This window comes from Oryx dammah, unplaced genomic scaffold (genome assembly GCF_014754425.2).
Source record: "Oryx dammah isolate SB20612 unplaced genomic scaffold, SCBI_Odam_1.1 HiC_scaffold_23, whole genome shotgun sequence".
Taxonomy (NCBI): domain Eukaryota; kingdom Metazoa; phylum Chordata; class Mammalia; order Artiodactyla; family Bovidae; genus Oryx; species Oryx dammah.
The window spans coordinates 84,056,111-84,076,502 of record NW_024070207.1 but is presented as its reverse complement, the minus strand read 5'-3'; the positions used below and the strand labels follow the sequence as shown (position 1 = coordinate 84,076,502).

General features: G+C 40.1%; 1 protein-coding gene across 2 annotated transcripts in view; it reads left to right on the top strand.

Moving 5' to 3' along the window:
* ALAS2 (5'-aminolevulinate synthase 2) overlaps positions 1–20,392 on the top strand; it is a 29,637-nt gene that overhangs the window by 7,477 nt on the left and 1,768 nt on the right. The window contains exons 4-10 of one of the 2 annotated variants that reach the window (XM_040266060.1): positions 62–172; positions 2,475–2,697; positions 3,249–3,433; positions 5,977–6,156; positions 8,715–8,879; positions 9,426–9,694; positions 17,570–17,732. In XM_040266060.1, coding sequence (XP_040121994.1) covers positions 62–172; positions 2,475–2,697; positions 3,249–3,433; positions 5,977–6,156; positions 8,715–8,879; positions 9,426–9,694; positions 17,570–17,732 — 1,296 coding nt within the window. The remainder of the gene's footprint in view (positions 1–61; positions 173–2,474; positions 2,698–3,248; positions 3,434–5,976; positions 6,157–8,714; positions 8,880–9,425; positions 9,695–17,569; positions 17,733–20,392) is intronic. The other variant, XM_040266061.1, reaches the window with a different exon arrangement.

Here is a 20,392-nt window from a genome sequence, read left to right as displayed (position 1 = left end):
CATGCTTTTTTTCCCTCCCCTCCCTCTTTTCATGGCCAATGGATCCCACACTCCGTCTCAGACTTGCCCATCTCTCTGGCCTCAACCAGCCTGAGGAAGCCATTCTCCAGTCCCCAAGAACCAGAGAAAAATTCAGAGAAGGTCACACACCTGATTCAGAACAACATGGCTGGTGAGTTTGCTGAGATGGAAGTAAAAGGGGGTAGGAATATGGAAGGAATGCTGAAATGCTGTGCACTGACACAGCAGAGGAAATGGCAAAGAATCACTTTAGAGCCCAAGGGAGTCTGAGTTTAAATTTTAATGCTGACACTTGCTGGATCTGCATGCTTTGGAAAGTAAGTCATTTCCTTGAAGTGAGATTTTAATACCTCAACAAGTTATTACAGGAAGAAAATAAAATTACACTTACAGAAGTGCCTCTAACTTGTTATGAAGCTTCATTAAATATTAGATGTATTCCTATCATTTTTTCTCCATGCTTCCCTCAGAAACACTCATCCTTCACAGAGAACTCTTCCCCTTGTCTTGTGTGTGTTTATAATAATTTTTCATGACAGAATTTATTTTATTTTCCCAATACAAAATGAATATAAAAAGGGAAATTTAAATCAGAGCTCCACCATCCACCATTAATTTTCTTATTTTTTCCAGATATTTTCCTGTGACTAAACACACACATACAAAACTACACTTCCCTGCACATACATGTTTTTATTAGAAATGTGATCTCATTCCACCTCGAGTTTACTGTTGTTCTTTGTTCATTTAACAATATGTCATGAGCATTATTCCATGTCCCTAAACATAGAGCTGGATAATAATTATAAATGATTGAAATGTGTCCTGTAGCATGAATGCAACATCATTTAATCAACCAAGCATCTTCATGTAATTATACCAATTTTTTGTGTGTATTCTTCCACTTTATATTGTATGTTGGTTTTACATACATATAAATGTAATAGATTGCTAATAGAACTTTCCACATAGGATAACATATCTCCACAAAGATAACATATAGTATTCTTAGACTATATATGGCTATACTAGAAACTAGTTAGCTATTCCTCAATTGGGTTGCTTCCAGTTTTTTCTCTTACAAACAGTGGTGCAACAAACATCCTTGAATGTACCTCTTCATGTAGATAGGTAAATGTTTCTCTACAATAGACACTAAGAGGTGGAAATCTCAGGATGTGAAGGTGTACACATTTTCAATATTAATAAATATTGCCAATTGGTCCTCCAAAGTGGTGTACTAATTATCAAAAAGAATCCATATTCTCACACACTCTCCAGCACTTGATAGTATCAAACTTTTAAATCTTTATCAATTTGATGAGTGAAAACTGGTTTTGCTGTTGACTTTCCCTGATTAAGCATCTTTTTACTACATTTATTGAATGGTCTGGTTATATTCTTTGCCCACTTTTCTATTGGGTCAAAATTTTACATAGTAATTTTCAGAGTTTCTAAAACATAAATTCTGGATATCAAGTTTTATGCTAAACATGCTGCAAATATTTCCCTAGGTATGTCAGCATGTGCATTTAAAAAACTCTTGGTACATATTTCCAAACATCCCTACAGCAAAGATATTACTAGTGTACACTCCTGCCATATAAGTTACCATCTGCAACAATCATGATTTCTGTCTCGTGGATAGAGTTCTGGAGTTTAACAAGCCTGGTGGCATACATTATATTTCAATTCTAAAAATAAGGTTGCTCCATTTTGTAGTGGTTAAAGAAGTAGACTCTTCCTCATCGGTAAAATGGAGATGCTAATAGAACTTTCCACATAGGATTATTATAAAGAATAAATGAAATAATATCTATAAAGTTACTAAGAGAAGGTATTACATGTAATAGGCACTTATTAAATGTTGGCTACAATAATATTATTTAAAATTATTATTCTTACTACTACTACTATACTACTATATTACAATAGTCACAATAATAGTACTATATGCCAGATATTGGCTTGGATGTATTACATTCTATTTGTCATCAGATGGTCATAATTCTGTGATGAAGATATTGTTAGTCCCATTTTATAGGTGAGAAAATTAAGACTAAGGGGATTCATGACTTGCCAATATTACACAACTAGGAAGTAGCAGAACTATGGCTACAACTAGACCCATCAACACTCTTCCCACTGAAACTTGAGGTGGTACTTCTGGGAGGAGGGTGTCATACTAACCTTGGGAAAAGAGATGAGGCCATGCAAGGGGTAGGAGGCCTGAGTGAATGTATAACAAGTGAATGAGTCAGTGAGTAAGCAAAGGGATGGTTGAATTAAATAATAGAGCACTAATGTGACCCAGTATGTTAATGACTCATCAAATAAATGAATAAATGGAAAGAGAACTGGAGAACTACAAATCAATTGCATTAAATAAAATATGGACTAGCCAGGAAGTAATTTAAAATAAATTCTTTTCATCCCCATCTCTACTCCCACAGGAGACCATGTCTTTGGTTATGACCAGTTTTTTAGGGACAAAATCATGGAGAAGAAACAGGACCACACCTATCGTGTTTTCAAGACTGTGAATCGCTGGGCTGATGCATACCCCTTTGCTGAACACTTCTTTGAGGCATCTGTGACCTCAAAGGATGTGTCTGTCTGGTGCAGTAATGACTACCTGGGCATGAGCCGGCACCCTCGGGTCTTGCAAGCCACACAGTGAGTAGTAGGGTCTGAGCCATGATGAGCCCACAGGGAGATATCCAGATAAGAGCCAAAGCCACACATAGAAGGAAAAGGCAGAGCTGACGGTGGAAACCTGGGTTCCACCCAACATCCCTTTTGTCTTAAGGTCTTTCAACAAATCTAATCCTTGGACAGGAACTAAGTCAACAAGCCTAGTTTTCCAAACTCTTTGGTGTCCAGTGCTATAAAGGATAGGATGAGAAATCGAACAAGTTGCACCCTCCATGAGTTCTTACTCTGGCTACAGAATGAGTATTACCAGAGATGGTGTGCAACCTTCTCTAAAAGATCTTCCAAGCTAATCAAGACCAATCTAGCTTCTCCTTCTCTCCCTGAGTGCTTTCATCCTAAGAAGGAAGGTCCATTTCTCCTCATTGCCCCCATACCGACCTCTACTTTGTCATATAGGACACAACTCAGAGAATCACTAAGTTAATATTGACCCCTATCAAGGAAGAGAAATCTACAGTTTCTCAGTATCTGACAAGAGTTTCTTCTTGCTTCCCCTGTTTTCTCCTGGCCAGAGAGATCCTGCAGCGCCATGGAGCTGGAGCTGGTGGCACCCGCAACATCTCGGGTACCAGTAAGTTCCATGTTGAGCTGGAGCAAGAGCTGGCTGAGCTGCACCAGAAGGACTCAGCCCTGCTCTTCTCTTCCTGCTTTGTGGCCAATGACTCCACTCTCTTCACCTTGGCCAAGATCTTGCCAGGTAAGCCCAGAGCCAAAACTTTGTTCAGGGCTAGTATCCTGCATCCAGGCTTACTGTCTCCATCAGCCCTTCCCTGTCTTCTGAGTTCACTTGCTCCAATTGCCCTTTGTCCTTACCCATCCTGCATACCCTCAACACTGGATGACTATATCCTAACCTCACTGAAGGGTGATATCATAAATTTATCATTTCCCAACTCAATTGCACTCAACACTTATAAATAGTCCTTTTATATCCCTATATCAGCTTTTTCAAACTTTCTTTCCCCTTCTAAAACCTGTGGCTACCTCCTCCTTCAATCTTAGCAAATAATCTCACATCTTACAACACAAATAAAACAGAAGCCACCAAACAAGAGGTCCTTTAACTTATAGCCACTAAACCCACAAATTTATCTCACTGTTCATCTACCCTTTTTCATTCTCTCTCCTGCCTAAAGCTAATCTCTTCACTTGTACACCAGATCTCATCTGAATCCCATCTTCCCACTCTCCCATCCTCTAACCAGTAATGTCCTCAACTCATATGCCTATCAATTCTTCCATCATAACCCAATCCCAGATAAATGCAACTCTCCACCTTCTCTATGTCAATACTGGTATTACATAATTACCTAGATGGGAGCCACTAATAATTCATGGTCCTCAACCTCTACTGTCTTCTATGCTTTCTGGCAATCCTGTTTCCATAGTCAGCCCTCCAAGTCTCCAAGGAAATTTTGCCAAACCCTATTCTCTTCAGCTTTTTTACACCTCCACCTCACCTCCACCCACAGCAGATTACTTCATCTCCTACCACACAGAAAACAGAAGACTCTAGGCAGCAATGTCTTCAACTTCTTGCCTCAAACTACCTATAAACTCATGAGCATTCTCACATGGCCTCTTTTCATTCCTTATCTCCTGTCACAGTAGAAGAGGTGCCATTTTTCTTGTAGACTAATTCTTACATCAGTGTTCTGTGTGTCCTTTACCTCATCAGGAATCTTGATCTATGAGTTCCCTCTCTCTCTCCTGTATCTTTAGCCTCTCCTGCTCTTTAAACATGTTTAAGTCTCTTGCATCTCAAAAAAAATTTTTTTTCCTCTTCACTCTCTAGTTACTGCCATTCTGTCCCCTCCTTATAACAGGCAAACTGCTTGAGAAAAGTCTCCACACTTGCTACCCATTTCCTCACTTCTTGAAAAAATTTCAGCACACTATAAACATCTCTACTGCTTCTTAAAAACTTTTTTCAAGACCACACATAACCCCAACTCAAGCCAATATCTTTGGAAATGTCTTCAGTAAACTCCTTCAGCCATTAGAATTCAACTTCTTTTCATTTCCTCTGCCAACATCCTAAGATCAACATCATTTTCCTGATTTCACCTTTGCCTTCCTACAACATATTCTTCACAAGAACAAGATGATATTTAAAAAATAAAAGCCCATCTTTGTTATTCCTCTGCCCCAAACCCTTTGATAGATTCCCACTGCCCTTCTCTTTATCATGCCTTCTAAAGCCTTCAATAATCTGGCCTCGACCTACTTCTTCAAGCTCATCTGTTGACACCTCTCCTCACATTTTTTATTCAATAATATACTAATTCATATTTTCATTCACTCACTTAAAATTCAGTAATTCTGTTTTTTTAATCCATTCATTCAAAAAAGGTTTGCTTAACATCTCCTGTACACTTATCCTTAATCTGGGTACCAGAAACAGAAAGACAAAAAGCTGTGTTCCCTGCTCCCAAGAAAATTCCAGTCTACTTATCTTTCACAGCAGGTTCTCTGGGAAGTCATGCCTGATTTCCACAGGTAGAAGTGATCCCTTACTCTAATATAAGGCCACAGTTCCTTGATGTCAGTGCAAGTTTAGGGGCCCAGGGATCAATTCCATCCACCAATTTCCCACCTCTACTTGTTCTCCCACCATTGTCCAGGAAAAAGCCCTGGATTCCTCAGGTCCTAGACAAAAGTCTCCCCTTCTTTAGACTTAGCTTCCTCACTTGTACATTAAAGTGACTAGATTCCATGGTCACCAATTGCCCTTCTAGCTCTGACTTGTAATGAGGTTATGATTCAAACTGTGAAAGTCTAAGTATCTCCATGTAACTATGAGCAGAGGTATACTATCTGGAAAAGGTGGGGTTTCATCTAAATCAGGAAGAATATATCATCAGTTCAAGTTAACAAACATTCCCTGGGATAAACCCCTTTCTAAGGCTTAATCTTGGTGTCTAGGAATAGGAACGTAAGCCCTGTTCTCAGGAAACTCTAGAGCGTTCTTGGGAAATTTAAATTTCTTCCACCCCGAGAATCAAAGTCCAAGCCAGGGTTAAAATGCCTGGATAGAAGAGTGTAGTGATCAGAATTTCAGGGCAGAAGAGTTCTTCCAAGAGAGGAAGAGGTGTTACAAAGTCTTCCGGAGATGGGAGAAGCTGAGCAGAGGCTTCATATGGAGGAAAGGATTAACTCTTTGCTCCTGCCAAGTCAGTCTTGAAGTTGAAATGTGAATACTGGGATAGAAGCTTAAGCATTATGCATCCGGTTCTTCAGGGTGCGAGATTTACTCAGATGCAGGCAACCATGCTTCCATGATCCAAGGTATCCGCAATAGTGGAGCTGCCAAGTTTGTCTTCAGGCACAATGACCCTGACCACCTGAAGAAACTTCTGAAGAAGTCCAACCCTGAGACACCCAAAATTGTGGCCTTTGAGACTGTTCACTCCATGGATGGTAAGCGTATGTGTGAGTGTATGTTTACTAACATTGGTCTCACAAAAACTATGATGATAATGATAATAGTTAACATTTATAGAATGTTTATTATGTACCAAGCAAAATTATTAGTATTTCACATGTATTACTTCACTTAATCTTTACAACAATTTCACATGTATTACTTCACTTAATCTTTACAACAATTCTGAGGTAAGTGCTATTATTTCTATTTATATGAGGAAACTGAGACACCAAGAAGTGAAGTGATTTGCCCAAGGTCACATAGACAGTAAATGCCAAAGGATGGAGACAGCTATTACACTGATTTCAAAGGTTAAGAAACTAAAGTGCAGAGACAGTACCCAAGTTACCTTGGCTGGTTCAGTAAACTGGTGCCAAAGTGTGTATCTGAACCCCTAAGATGTATGAGTCCAATTGCTTCATACAATGCTCCTTCCATTAGAAATGATGTGCAGATCAATCATCCCAGTGTCTGGTTCCTGCAGCATAAATTTTCACAAATCAGTACCTGGGAGATTTTTTAGGGTCCAATATGTAGCACTGGAATCAAAACAGGTTTTCAAGTCAGATCTTGGTTCAAATCCTACCTCTAGCATTTACCAGCTCAGAGACCTTGGGTAACTCTTTAACTCTCTGAACTTCAGCTTTCCTCAAGGTAAAATATCTGCTTGAAAGAGATGATGGAAGACATTCTATTTATCACGATCTAACTAGAAATAAGTCACCTTGATCATCCTACCTCTTTCCTTTCCCCAACGGAAACAATGCTCAAATCATTGTATTGTTGCCCCTCTTAGGCAGAAATCGTCTATTTTAGGCATAATCTTCTGGGTTTATTAAAGCGAAGAGATCCTCAATTCATTTCAATGTGTCACTTTTCCAAGTGAAACAAAGGAGAGTCCACTGTACTCTCAGATTTAGCCAGTGTAAGTGCCATCCCATCAAGCAATTGTGATGCACAAGCTGTTGAACCAAACTATCCATGTTCAAATCTCAGCATTACAACTTACTAGCTTGGACAAGTTTCTTAATTGCTGTGTCTCAATTGCCTTATCTTTAAAATTTGAGATGATAATTAATAGAGTAGCTGAGAGTATTTAAGTGAGTGAATATATATAAAAACTTGTTATGCCCTCGTCCAAATTTCCACAACCAGTAATGATCATATTTCTACCACTGAGACTACTCTAAATCATTATTTCTGTAGTGAAAACCAGAAATAATGAATGTTGGGACTATTCTACTTCCTTACATTTGCAAATGAATGGTTCTTTATTTAGTGAATGGTGGAAACCCTGCTGAAACTGTCAATTTAGGGCTGAATTCCTCCCATTGAAATTATGCTTGAACCATTACACTGTCCTCTTAGTCTTGGACTCCAACTCTTGTGGTTTTCTCCCCTCCTGTTGTCCCATCAGTTGCTCACAAACTTTAATCCTAGCCTGGAGTCCCTGTTCCCACATGAAGAAGTTTTTGTTGTATTCCACTTCCCTACACCATCAGTTTCCAGGAATGGGGAATGACAGATGTATGGGTTCTTGTATATGTAGAGTGGTCACAAAATCTGTGCATGAAATTCACAGACATTTGAAGACCTTATAAACAATTATCAGCATAGAATAACAGGGGAAAATGGTAAATCTGCATGGAAAATATATAGGAACATACAGATTACTTCTAATTCACTTTCATTCAATACATTGAGCCTGAGTCTATGGGAGGGTACCCTCAGGTAACAACATTGACAGGATGAGAAAGAAATATTTCCCACAGAGACAGAAAAGACTGAAACAGAGGCCAAAAAAAAAAACTCAGAAAGAGGCAAAGATACAGAGAAAAAAGTCCAAAGTCAGAAAGGTACACAAGAAGGGATACAAATAATAAGAAAGAGAGAACAGAAGAGAGAGAAGAAGGTGAGTGAGGGAAGGAGGGACAGAGACACTAACAAAGACACAGAGGAAGTGGGGAGAGGAGACAGAAAAACAAAGACAGAGATAGAAAACAGAGACACAGAAACAAAGTTGGAAAGAGTTATAAAAAGAGAGTGGCAAAAAGTCATAAACACAGAAATATGGAAGACCAGTGAAAAAACGATATTGACACAGCTGACAACAACACTTGGCAGAGAGGGTGAGTGAGATCTGAAAACATTGACTTGGAGCAAAAGGAGAAGTTTTTTAATTTATTTAAACAAAGGCATCATATAGGCTAGTGCCAATACTTGATGGAAATACACAGACTTGTAGAGGGGAAAAAGGCAGAGAGAGGCTGGCAAATAGCATAAGCAAGAGGACAGATATTATCAAAATGAAGTAAATAGAAAGACAGAAAAGTAAGCCTTAATCACAGGCTGGGGGAAATGCACACACACACAACTTGGGTGGGAGTAGGGTGAACTCAATAGACACTTATGAAGAAGTCTGGCATAGTCCCAACTAAGGGTGCACACCCTCCCCCTTTCCCAACCTATAGTTGTTATGTGCCACAAATTCCATGCTGGAGATGGAGCTGGAGAAGGGTTATGATCTACCTCTATTCATGGCTTTGCTCAGGTGCCATCTGTCCCCTTGAGGAATTGTGTGATGTGGCCCATCAGTATGGGGCTCTGACCTTCGTGGATGAAGTTCATGCTGTAGGACTGTATGGGTCCCGGGGTGCTGGGATTGGGGAGCGTGATGGAATTATGCACAAGATTGACATCATCTCTGGAACTCTTGGTAAGTGAGTCCCTTGGGTTACCCTTATATACAATCCAGAAAGGAAGTCCCTAAAAGAACTTTTTCTTCCTCCTCCACAAAGTTGCAAAGGCTATTTGGGTAGAATTTATGGCCCAGGCTACAGACACTTGGATTCTCTCCTCCCTCTCCCATCCCACTGCAAAATTGCTGACAAAGTCTGGGAGGATTTTTTGAGAAGACCCCTGAGCTGGGCCAAATTACCAAGTTCAATTCAGTGAGTGGAGTTGTGGATCAAAACTCCTTCCCCACCCCAGTTCCAAGCTCCATTTAGCTCTACTTTTGGATCTAACCAGTTGAAGGTCCCCACCCAGCTCCTGCATATCTAGTCATTACACATGGCAGGGCTTGCAAGTCCTACCTCAAAGCAGCACAACTATCAGCTCTGTCTGCTTGTCACAGACAAGAAAGATGATAAGGGAGTCTGGAGTTCCAGCTTCTAGTGTACCGCCTTGAATTACCCCTGCTCCTCAGGGGGCTGATAATAGGATCTGTGCATAACCTCCTCATTCTCCTTCTTGTCTCCAGGCAAAGCCTTTGGCTGTGTGGGTGGCTACATTGCCAGCACCCGTGACTTGGTGGACATGGTACGTTCCTATGCTGCTGGCTTCATCTTCACCACTTCACTGCCTCCCATGGTGCTCTCCGGGGCTCTGGAATCCGTGCGACTGCTTAAAGGAGAGGAGGGCCAAGCCCTTAGGAGGGCCCACCAACGCAATGTCAAGCACATGCGTCAGCTACTAATGGACAGGGGTCTTCCTGTCATCCCTTGCCCCAGCCACATCATCCCAATTCGGGTGAGAGTCCTACATTGCCCATTGTCTTCTCTCCTGGGAGCCTTCCCGCATCCAGCAAACTGAAACCTGTTCCTGTCAACTGTTTCCTTGTTAACCAACCTCCTTGTCATCAGTTTTCTTTCCCTTTTGGAAAATTATCACTCATTCTGGATTAACTAGTCTTTTTCTTTTTTAACATTAGCTATTATCTCATGCTTAGTAGACTGTACTGTTCCTTGGGCTAATTCAGGGTTCCTTAGAAAGACTACTTTTGCAAATATGTTTAATTAACCCAGTGACAACACCCCAGAAGTTGCTTGGGGTTTTATCTTCTTACTCAGAACTACCCTAAATTAACATACTAGCTAAGTATGCTTCTTCTGCAAACAGCTTCAAGACAAGGTCCCTAGAAGCACTTCTACCCCCTTCAATTTTCAAATTGAAGTATAGCTGACTTGGGGCTTTTCTGGTAGCTCAGCTAGTAAAGAAGATACCTCCACTGCAGGAGACCCCAGTTCAATTGCTGGGTCTGGAAAGTTCCCCTAGAGAAGGGATAAGCTACCCACTCCAGCATTCTTGGACTTCTCTGGTGGCTTAGATGGTAAAGAATATGGGTGCAATGAGGGAGACCTGCGTTCAGTCCCTGAATTGGGAAGATCCCCTGGAGGAGGGCATGGCAACCCTCTCCAGTAGTGTTGCCTGGAGAATCCCAATGGTCAGAGGAGCCTGGCGGGCTACAGCACACGGGGTCACAAAGAACTGGACAAAACTGAGCTAATAAGCACAGTACAGCATATAGTTGACTTACAATATTGTGTTAGTTTCAAGTGTACAACAAAGTGATTCAGCTACATATTTTTTTTTTCAGATTATTTCCCATTAGTTCACTGTATTATATAGTAAATCCTTGTTGCTTATCTATTTTATGGGTAGTAACTTTTATCTGTTAATCCCATCAGTTCAGTTCAGTTCAGTTCAGTCACTCAGTAGTGTCCAACTCTTTGCTACTCCATGGACTGCAGCACACCAGGCTTCCCTATCCATCACCAATTCCTGGAGCTTACTCAAACTCATGTCCATTGAGTGGTGATGCCATCCAACCATCTCATCCTCTGTCATCCACTTCTATTCCCACCTTCAATCTTTCCCAGCATCAGAGTCTTTTCAAATGACTCAGTTCTTTGCGTCAGGTGGCCAAAGTATTGGAGTTTCAAGTTCAGCATCAGTTCTTCCAATGAATATTCAGGACTGATTTCCTCTAGGATGACCTGGTCGGATCTCCTTGCTGTCCAAAAGACTCTCAAGAGTCTTCCCCAACACCACAGTTTGAAAGCATCAACTCTTTGGCACTCAGCTTTCTTTATAGTCCAACTCTCACATTCATTCATGACTACTGGAAAAACCAAAGCTTTGACAAGACAGATCTTTATTTATTTATTGGCAAAGTGATCTCTCTGCTTTTTAACATGCTGTCTAGGTTGGTCACAGCTTTTCTTCCAAGGAGCAAGCATCTTTTAATTTCATGGCTGCAGTCACCATCTGCAGCAATTTTGGAGCCCCTATTTTTAGGGGCTTTATTTTTAAAGTCTGTCACTGTTTCCATTGTTTCCTCATCTATTTGCCATGAAGTGATGGGACCAGATGTCATGATCTTCGTTTTCTGAAAGTTGAGCTTTAAGCCAAATTTTTCACTCTCCTCTTTCATCAAGAACCTCTTTAGTTCTTCTTTGTTTTCTGCCATAAGGTTGTGCCATCTGTATATCTGAGGTGACTGATATTTCTCCTGGCAATCTTGATTCCAGCTTGTTCTTCATCCAGCCCAGCATTTATACAGTCTTGACTTGCTCCTTTCCTGATTTGCAGCCAGTCTGTTATTCCATGTCTAGTTCTAACTGTTGCTTCTTAAACTGCATACAGATTTCTCAGAAAGCAGGTTAGGTAATCCGCTTTTCACATCTCTTGAAGAATTTTCCACAGTTTGTTGTGATCCACACAAAGGCTTTGGTGTAACCAATAAAGCAGAAGAAGTTTTTCTGGAACTGTCTCATTTTTTCAATGATCCAAGAGATGTTGGCAATTTGATCTCTGGTTCCTCTGCCTTTTCTAAATTCAGCTTGAACATCTGTTAAGTTCATGGTTCATGTATTGCTGAAACCTGGCTTGGAGAATTTTGAGCATTACTTTTTTAGTGTGTGAGATAAGTGCAATTGTGCAGTAGTATGAGCATTTAGCAATGCTTTTTGGGGGGATTGGAATGAAAACTGTCCTTTTCCAGTCCTGTGGCCACTGCTGAGTTTTCCAAATTTGCTGACATAGTAAGTGCAGCAGTTTCACAGCATCATCTTTTAGGATTTGAAATAGCTCAACTGGAATTCCATCACCTTCACTAGCTTTGTTCATAGTGATGCGTCCTAAGCCCACTTGACTTCACATTCCAGGATATCTGGCTCCAGGAGAGTGATCTGGGTTGTGAAGTGATTATCTGAGTTGTGAGGATCTTTTTTGTACAGTTCTTCTTCTTTTTTTTTTTTAAATTTTATCTTTACTTTATTTTACTTTACAATACTGTATTGGTTTTGCCATACATTGACATGAATCCACCACGGGTGTATACAAGCTCCCAATCCTGAATCCCCCTCCCACCTCCCACCCCATATCATCTCTCTGGATCACCTCCATGCACCAGCCCCAAGCATCCTGTATCCTGTATCGAACATAGACTGGCAACTTTGTTTCTTACATGATAGTACACATGTTTCAATGCCATTCTCCCAAATCATCCCACCCTCCCCCTCTCACACAGAGTCCAAAAGTCTGTTCTATACATCTGTGTCTCTTTTGCTGTCTCGCATACAGGGTCATCATTACCATCTTTCTAAATTCCGTATATATGTGTCAGTATACTGTATTGGTGTTTTTCTTTCTGCCTTACTTCACTCTGTATAATCGGCTCTAGTTTCATCCACCTCATTAGCATTGATTCAAATGTATTCTTTTTAATGGCTGAGTAATACTCCATTGTGTATATGTACCACAGCTTTCTTATCCATTCATCTGCTGATGGACATCTAGGTTGCTTCCATGTCCTGGCTATTATAAACAGTGCTGCGATGAACATTGGGGTACATGTGTCTCTTTCAATTCTGGTTTCCTGGTGTGTATGCCCAGCAGTGGGGTTGCTGGGTCATAAGGCAGCTCTATTTGCAATTTTTTAAGGAATCTCCACACTGTTTTCCATAGTGGCTGTACTAGTTTGCATTCCCACCAGCAGTGTAAGAGGGTTCCCTTTTCTCCACATCCTCTCCAGCATTTATTGCCCTTGGCCTTTTGGATTGCAGCCATTCTGACTGGTGTGAAATGGTACCTCATTGTGGTCTTAATTTGCATTTCTCTGATAATGAGTGATGTTGAGCATCTTTTCATGTGTTTGTTAGTCATCCGTATGTTTTCTTTGGAGAAATGCCTATTTAGTTCTTTGGCCCATTTTTTTTATGGGTCGTTTATTTTTCTGGAATTGAGCTGCATAAGTTGCTTGTATATTTTTGAGATTAGTTGTTTGTCAGTTGCTTCATTTGCTATTATTTTCTCCCAATCCGAAGGCTGTCTTTTCACCTTGCTTATAGTTTCCTTTGTTGTGCAGAAGTTTTTAATTTTAATTAGATCCCATTTGTTTATTTTTGCTTTTATTTCCAGTATTCTGGGAGGTAGATCATAGAGGATCCTGCTGTAATTTACGTCGGAGAATGTTTTGCCTATGTTCTCCTCTAGGAGTTTTATAGTTTCTGGTCTTACATTTAGATCTTTAATCCATTTTGAGTTTATTTTTGTGTGTGGTGTTAGAAAGTGATCTAGTTTCATTCTTTTACAAGTGGTTGACCAGTTTTCCCAGCACCACTTGTTAAAGAGATTGTCTTTACTCCATTGTATATTCTTGCCTCCTTTGTCGAAGATAAGGTGTCCATAGATGTGTGGATTTATCTCTGGGCTTTCTATTTTGTTCCATTGATCTATATTTCTGTCTTTGTGCCAGTACCATACTGTCTTAATGACTGTGGCTTTGTAGTAGAGCCTGAAGTCTGGCAGGTTGATCCCTCCAGTTCCTTTCTTCTTTCTCAAGATTGCTTTGGCTATTCGAGGTTTTTTGTATTTCCATACAAATCTTGAAATTATTTGTTCTATTTCTGTGAAAAATACCGCTGGTAGCTTGATAGGGATTGCATTGAATCTGTAGATTGCTTTGGGGAGTATACACATTTTCACTATATTGATTCTTCCAGCCATGAACATGGTATATTTTTCCATCTCTTAGTGTCCTCTTTGATTTTTTTCATCAGTGTTTTATAGTTTTCTATATATAGGTCTTTAGTTTCTTTAGGTAGGTATATTCCTAAGTATTTTATTCTTTTCGTTGCAATGGTGAATGGAATTGTTTCCTTAATTTTTTTTTCTACTTTCTCATTATTAGTGTATAGGAATGCAAGGGATTTCTGAGTGTTGATTTTATATCCTGCAACTTTACTATATTCATTGATGAGCTCTAGTAATTTTCTGGTGAAGTCTTTAGGGTTTTCTATGTAGAGGATCATGTCATCTGCAAACAGTGAGAGTTTTACTTCTTCTTTTCCAATTTGGATTTCTTTTATTTCTTTTTCTGCTCTGATTGCTGTGGCCAAAACTTCCAGAGCTATGTTGAACAGTAGTGGTGAAAGTGGGCACTGTTGTCTTGTTCCTGACTTTAGGGGAAATGCTTTCAATTTTTCACTATTAAGGATAATGTTTGCTGTGGGTTTGTCATATATAGCTTTTATTATGTTGAGGTATGTTCCTTCTATTCCTGCTTTGTGAAGAGTTTTTATCATAAATGGATGTTGAATTTTGTCAAAGGCTTTCTCTGCATCTATTGAGATAATCATATGGCTTTCATTTTTCCATTTGTTAATGTGGTGAATTACATTGATTGATTTGCGGATATTGAAGAATCCTTGCATCCCTGGGATAAAGCCCACTTGGTCATGGTGTATGATCTTTTTAATGTGTTGTTGGATTCTGATTGCTAGAATTTTGTTAAGGATTTTTGCATCTATGTTCATCAGTGATATTGGCCTGTAGTTTTCTTTTTTTGTGGCATCTTTGTCAGGTTTTGGTATTAGGGTGATGGTGGCCTCATGGAATGAGTTTGGAAGTCTACCTTCCTCTGCAATTTTCTGGAAGAGTTTGAGTAAGATAGATGTTAGCTCTTCTCGAAATTTTTGGTAGAATTCAGCTGCGTGTACATTTCTTCTATGTATTCTTGCCACCTCTTCTTAATATCGTCTGCTTCTGTTAGGTCCATACCATTTCTATCCTTTATTGTGCCCATCTTTGCATGAAATATTCCTTTGATATCTCTAATTTTCTTGAAGAGATCTCTAGTCTTTCGCATTCTATTGTTTTCCTCTATTTCTTTGCATTGATCACTGAAGAAGGCTTTTTTTTTTTCTCTCCTTGCTATTCTTTGAAACTCTTCATTCAAATGGGTATATCTTTCCTTTTTCCTTTGCCTTCCACATCTCTTCTTTTCACAGCTATTTGTAAGGCCTCCTCAGACAACCATTTTGCCTGTTTGAATTTCTTTTTCTTGGGGATGGTCTTGATCTCTGTCTCCTGTACAATGTCACGAAGCTCTATCCATAGTTCTTCAGGCACTCCGTCTATCAGATCTAATACCTTGAATCTATTTCTCACCTCCAATGTATAATTGTAAGGGATTTGATTTAGGTCATACTTGAATAGTCTAGTGGTTTTCCCCACTTTCTTCCATATAAGTCTGAATTTGCCAATAAGGAGTTCATGATCTGAGCCACAGTCAGCTCCTGGTCTTGTTTTTGCTTACTATAAAGAGCTTCTCCATCTTTGGCTACAAAGAATATAATCAATCTGATTTTGGTGTTGACCATCTGGTGGTGTCCATGTGTGGAGTCTTCTCTTGTGTTGTTGGAAGAGGGTGTTTGCTATGACCAGTGCATTCTCTTGGCAAAGTCTGTTAGCCTTTGCCCTGCTTCATTCTGTCCTCCAAGGCCAAATTTTCCTGTTACTCCCGGTGTTTCTTGACTTCCTACTTTTGCATTCCAGTCCCCTATAATGAATAGGACATCTTTTGGGGGTGTTAATTCTAGAAGATCTTGTGGTCTTCATAGAACCATTCAACTTCAACTTCTTCAGCATTACTGGTTGGGGCATAGACTTGCATTACTGTGATATTGAATGCTTTGCACTGGAAATGAACAGAGGTCATTCTGTTGTTTGGGGGATTGCATCCAAGTACTGCATCTTGGGCTCTTTTGTTGACTATGATGGCTACTCCACTTCTTCTAAGGGATTCTTGCCCACAGTAGTAGATATAATGGTCATCTGAGTTAAATTCACCCATTCAAGTCCATTTTAGTTTGCTGATTCCTAAAATGTTGATGTTCACTCTTGTCATCTTCTGTTTGACCACTTCCAATTTGCCTTGATTCATGGACCTAACATTCCAGGTTCCTATACAATATTGTTGTTTACAGCATTCGACTTTACTTCCATCACCAGTCACATCCACAACTGGGTGTTGTTTTCACTTTGGCTCCAACTCTTCATTCTTTCTGGAGTTGTTTCTCCACTGATCTCTAGTAGCATACTGGGCACCTACCGACCTGGGAAGTTCATCCCTCAGTGTCCTATTTTTTTTGCCTTTTCCTACTGTTCATGGGGTTTTCAAGGCAAGAATACTGAAGTGGTTTGCCATTCCCTTCTCCAGTGGACCATGTTTTGTCAGAACTCTCCACAATGACCCGTACGTCTTGGGTGGCCCTACACAGCATGGCTCATGGTTTCATTGAGTTAGACAAGGCTGTGATTCATGTGATCAGATTAGTTAATTTTCTGTGATTGTGGTTTTCATGCTGTCTGCCCTCTGATGGAGAAGTATAAGAGGCTTATGGAAGCTTCCTGATGGGAGAGACTGACTGAGGGGGAAATGGAGTCTTGTTCTGATGGGTAGGGCCATGCTCAGTAAATCTTTAATCCAATTTCCTGTTGATTGGCAGGGCTGTGTTCCCTCCCTATCATTCCCATACTCTTAATTTACCCCTCCCTTATACCTCATTGTTTTTTAGTCACAAAGTCATGTCTAACCAACTCTTGCAACTCCATAGACCATAGACTGGTGTAGACTTCTCTATCCATGGGATTTCTCAAGCAAGAATACTGGAGTGGGTTGTTATTTCCTTCTCCAGGGAATCTTCCCAACACAGTGATCAAACCCAAGTCTCCAGTATTAGCAGGCAGATTCTTTACCACTGAGCCACCTGGGAAGCCCCTCTTTCCCCTTAGGCATCCATAAGTTTGTTTTCTATGAGTATGTTTCTGTTTTGGTTATAGATTCATTTGTATTATTTTTTTAAGATTCCACATATAAGTGATATATTTGTCTTTCTCTTTCTGACTCACTTCACTTAGTATAATATTCTCTAGGTCCATCCATGTTTCCACAAATGAAAATATTTCACTTCTTTGTGGCTAATATTCAATTTTATGCATGTATGCACATATGTATATATGTGCATATACATACATACACACCCCACATGTTCTTAAGCCAATTATGTGTTGATAGGAACTTGAATTGTTTCCATATCTTGGCTATTGTAAGTAGTGCTGTTGTGAACATTGGGATGCATGTATCTTAAGTCAGATTGCTGCCACTGAGCAACTCCCTGATAAGAGATTCTAGACCTGCCACTGGCTAAGATGCTTATGAAAATATATGCCCCCAAGTTCAGTGGAGTTCCTTGATCTGATTCCCTCCACCTACTTAATAGAGCTAGCAATAGTGGGGCCAGGGGAGCAGATACTGACAAGCTTTTCTCCTGGGTCCAGGTGGGTGATGCATTGCTGAACAGCAGGATCTGTGATCTCCTGCTCTCCAAGCATGGCATCTATGTGCAGGCCATCAACTATCCAACTGTCCCCCGAGGTGAGGAGCTGCTGCGCTTGGCACCCTCCCCCCACCACAGCCCTCAGATGATGGAAGACTTTGTGGGTAAGTCCTCAACATGGGTGTCTACAGCACTCTTCTTTCCTTCAGCTTTATTATCTTAAGAAGTTAACAATGGATGCCATTCAGTTTAAAAATACATTTCTGAAACATCTCGTGTGTGCTAGACCCTATACTAGGGTCATAAATGAATGAGAAACACTTCCTATACTCATAGGGCTTCAGTTTGGTTGAGGAGACCATAGCAGACTCAAACAATGACTTCAAGGAGTGATTGAAGTTCAACAGAGAGAATGAATGGCGGAGTTTTAGGAGCAGAAGAGGGGCCTGGCTTCAGGACAGGCTTCTTAGTGGAGGTGACAACCTGAGCTGAGTCTTGCAAAGGGGTGTGGCATTGGACCAAGAGAAGAAAGAGGATGCAGAAGAGATATTCCCAGTAGAAGCAAGAGCATGGAGAAAGGCAAGGAAGAGAATGAGAAGTAGGCTTGGACATATCAAGAACAAGCAGATATTACTGGAATATAGGGAAGTAAGAATGGAATAAGGTAGGGGAGTGTTTGCCTATGAATCTGCAAAGACAACACACAATTTGGAGGCTTGTAGAGCTGAATAGCTTAGGTTTTATCCTTAAGGTGCCCAATTCACCTAAAGTTTACTGGATTCCTTCTGGGTACAGGGCCAGCATAGAGCAGGTTCTTATTCTAGGTCTGTTGGGTGAAAGACACATAGGCAGTTGATGGCATAGCAAAGGAGACAGACATAAACATGGTGGTACTGGTCCAGTGTAGTGAGCTCCAATACTCTGGGAGCTAAAAGGAGAGTGTTCATTTATGGCTAGAGAGAGTAAGAAGGGTGAAATTAAGTAGGCTTCATAGGTAAGGAAATCCTTCTGCTGTACCTTGAAGTACCTGTGGTATGGTGTAAGAAGGGTATTTCAGAACAAGGGAATTTGATAAGCACAGGCCTAGAGATAGGAAAGCGGAGGGCATACATTAGCTAAGCATTTTGTTTGTCTGGAGCATACACAGAATGAGAGTACTAGGAAAACAAGACAGGTAGACGCCATTCATTCATTCATTTAAAAGCATCAAATAATGCTAGCCAACACTTATTAAGCACTTACCATGTGTCAAGAACTGTTCTAAATACTTTACATGTATTAACTCATCTAATCCTCATGGGGTAGAGATGGTATTATTAGCATTTCCATTTTATATATGTAGAAACTGAGGTATCAAAATATATAGTAACTGGTCCAAAGTCATATAGCTGCAAGGTTTGAACTGGAGAATCTGTTTCTACCTCCATGCTCATACCACTAGATCTCATACCACATACCTCTCTGAGCTAATGATTTAGACTTCTGGACCTCTTGCTAAGCCTTCTTTGCACTAGGCTTCAATTATAGAGCTTTCAGTATTATCAATTCTCTAAGTGTCCACTTATGCTGGGCTTTTGCAAGAAAGAAATATGAGAGGCATTCACCATGACTCCACCAGTCAGTCAGTCCTTCAAAGTTATAGCCAACCCATCATGAAATCTTGCAAATGTTCTCTACAATCTCTCTCAAATCTCATTTCTCCATTGCTGCTTTTTAAATCCATGTCAATGTGATTGCTTCCTAACTAATTTTCCTGATTTTCTCTAATCCTTTATCCATACTGACCATCAGAGGGATTTTTCTAAAAATCTGATCATATAGCTCCTTAGTTTCAACCTCTTCATAGTTCCCTACTGTCTAGACTAGAGCAGTCGTCTCCAAGGTGAGGTATGCAAGATCATCCATAGGGTAAGGGGATTTATTAGAATTGTATATTTACTTTTTGTCTTAAAAAATATGAAATTAAGCATTACTGATACCGATCTCTAATATATAGACTGACAATGATATATGTACATAGTATATTAAAAAAATACATACATTGGAGGTAGGTATTAGAACTTTTGTACTAATAAGATGTATAGCCCCCCAAACTGGAGACACTGGCCTGGAGAATAGTCAAACCTCCTTGGCATAGCATTCAGTGCCTTCAACATGGTGATCTCTATGCTTTCTCTTCTTCCCCACATTCATTTTATTTCTCCAGCTACTCTGAATGACGTACAGTTCCCTCACTTAGCTCTAGCCTCTTACTTCTGGGATTTTGTTAATGATGCTTCCTTCTGAGTGGAATGCCTTCCCTCATCTCTTACTCTGACTTACCTCTTTTCATCTTCTAGATGTAATCAGGCATCTTTCATTCATTCTTTCAACACATAGTTATTGAGTACCTACTGTGTGCTAGATACTGTTCCAGGTGCTGGGGATTCAGTACTAAACAAAACAGACACAAAATCTCTATCCTTCTGGAGCTTACATACTAGTAGGAGATAATAAAAAAGGAACACTTAAAAGTAAGTGCAAATCAAATAACATGGGAATTCTAAACATTTATGGGAAAAAATATAGCAGGAAAAAGGGGATAGAAAGTGATGGGGGCAGGTACAGGGGCTAGCTTAGAGAGGAAGTTTGCAGCCTTAAATAGAGTGCTATGGATAGAGACCACCAATGTAACACTTGAGCAAAGATATAAAGGAAGTGAAGGAGTCAGCTGGGAAGAAATCTAAGAGAAGAGCATCCCAGGCAGAAAGAACAGCCTAAAACAGGTAAGACCCTAACACAGCAGTATTCCTCTTGTATTTGAATAACAATAAGTAGATGAGTA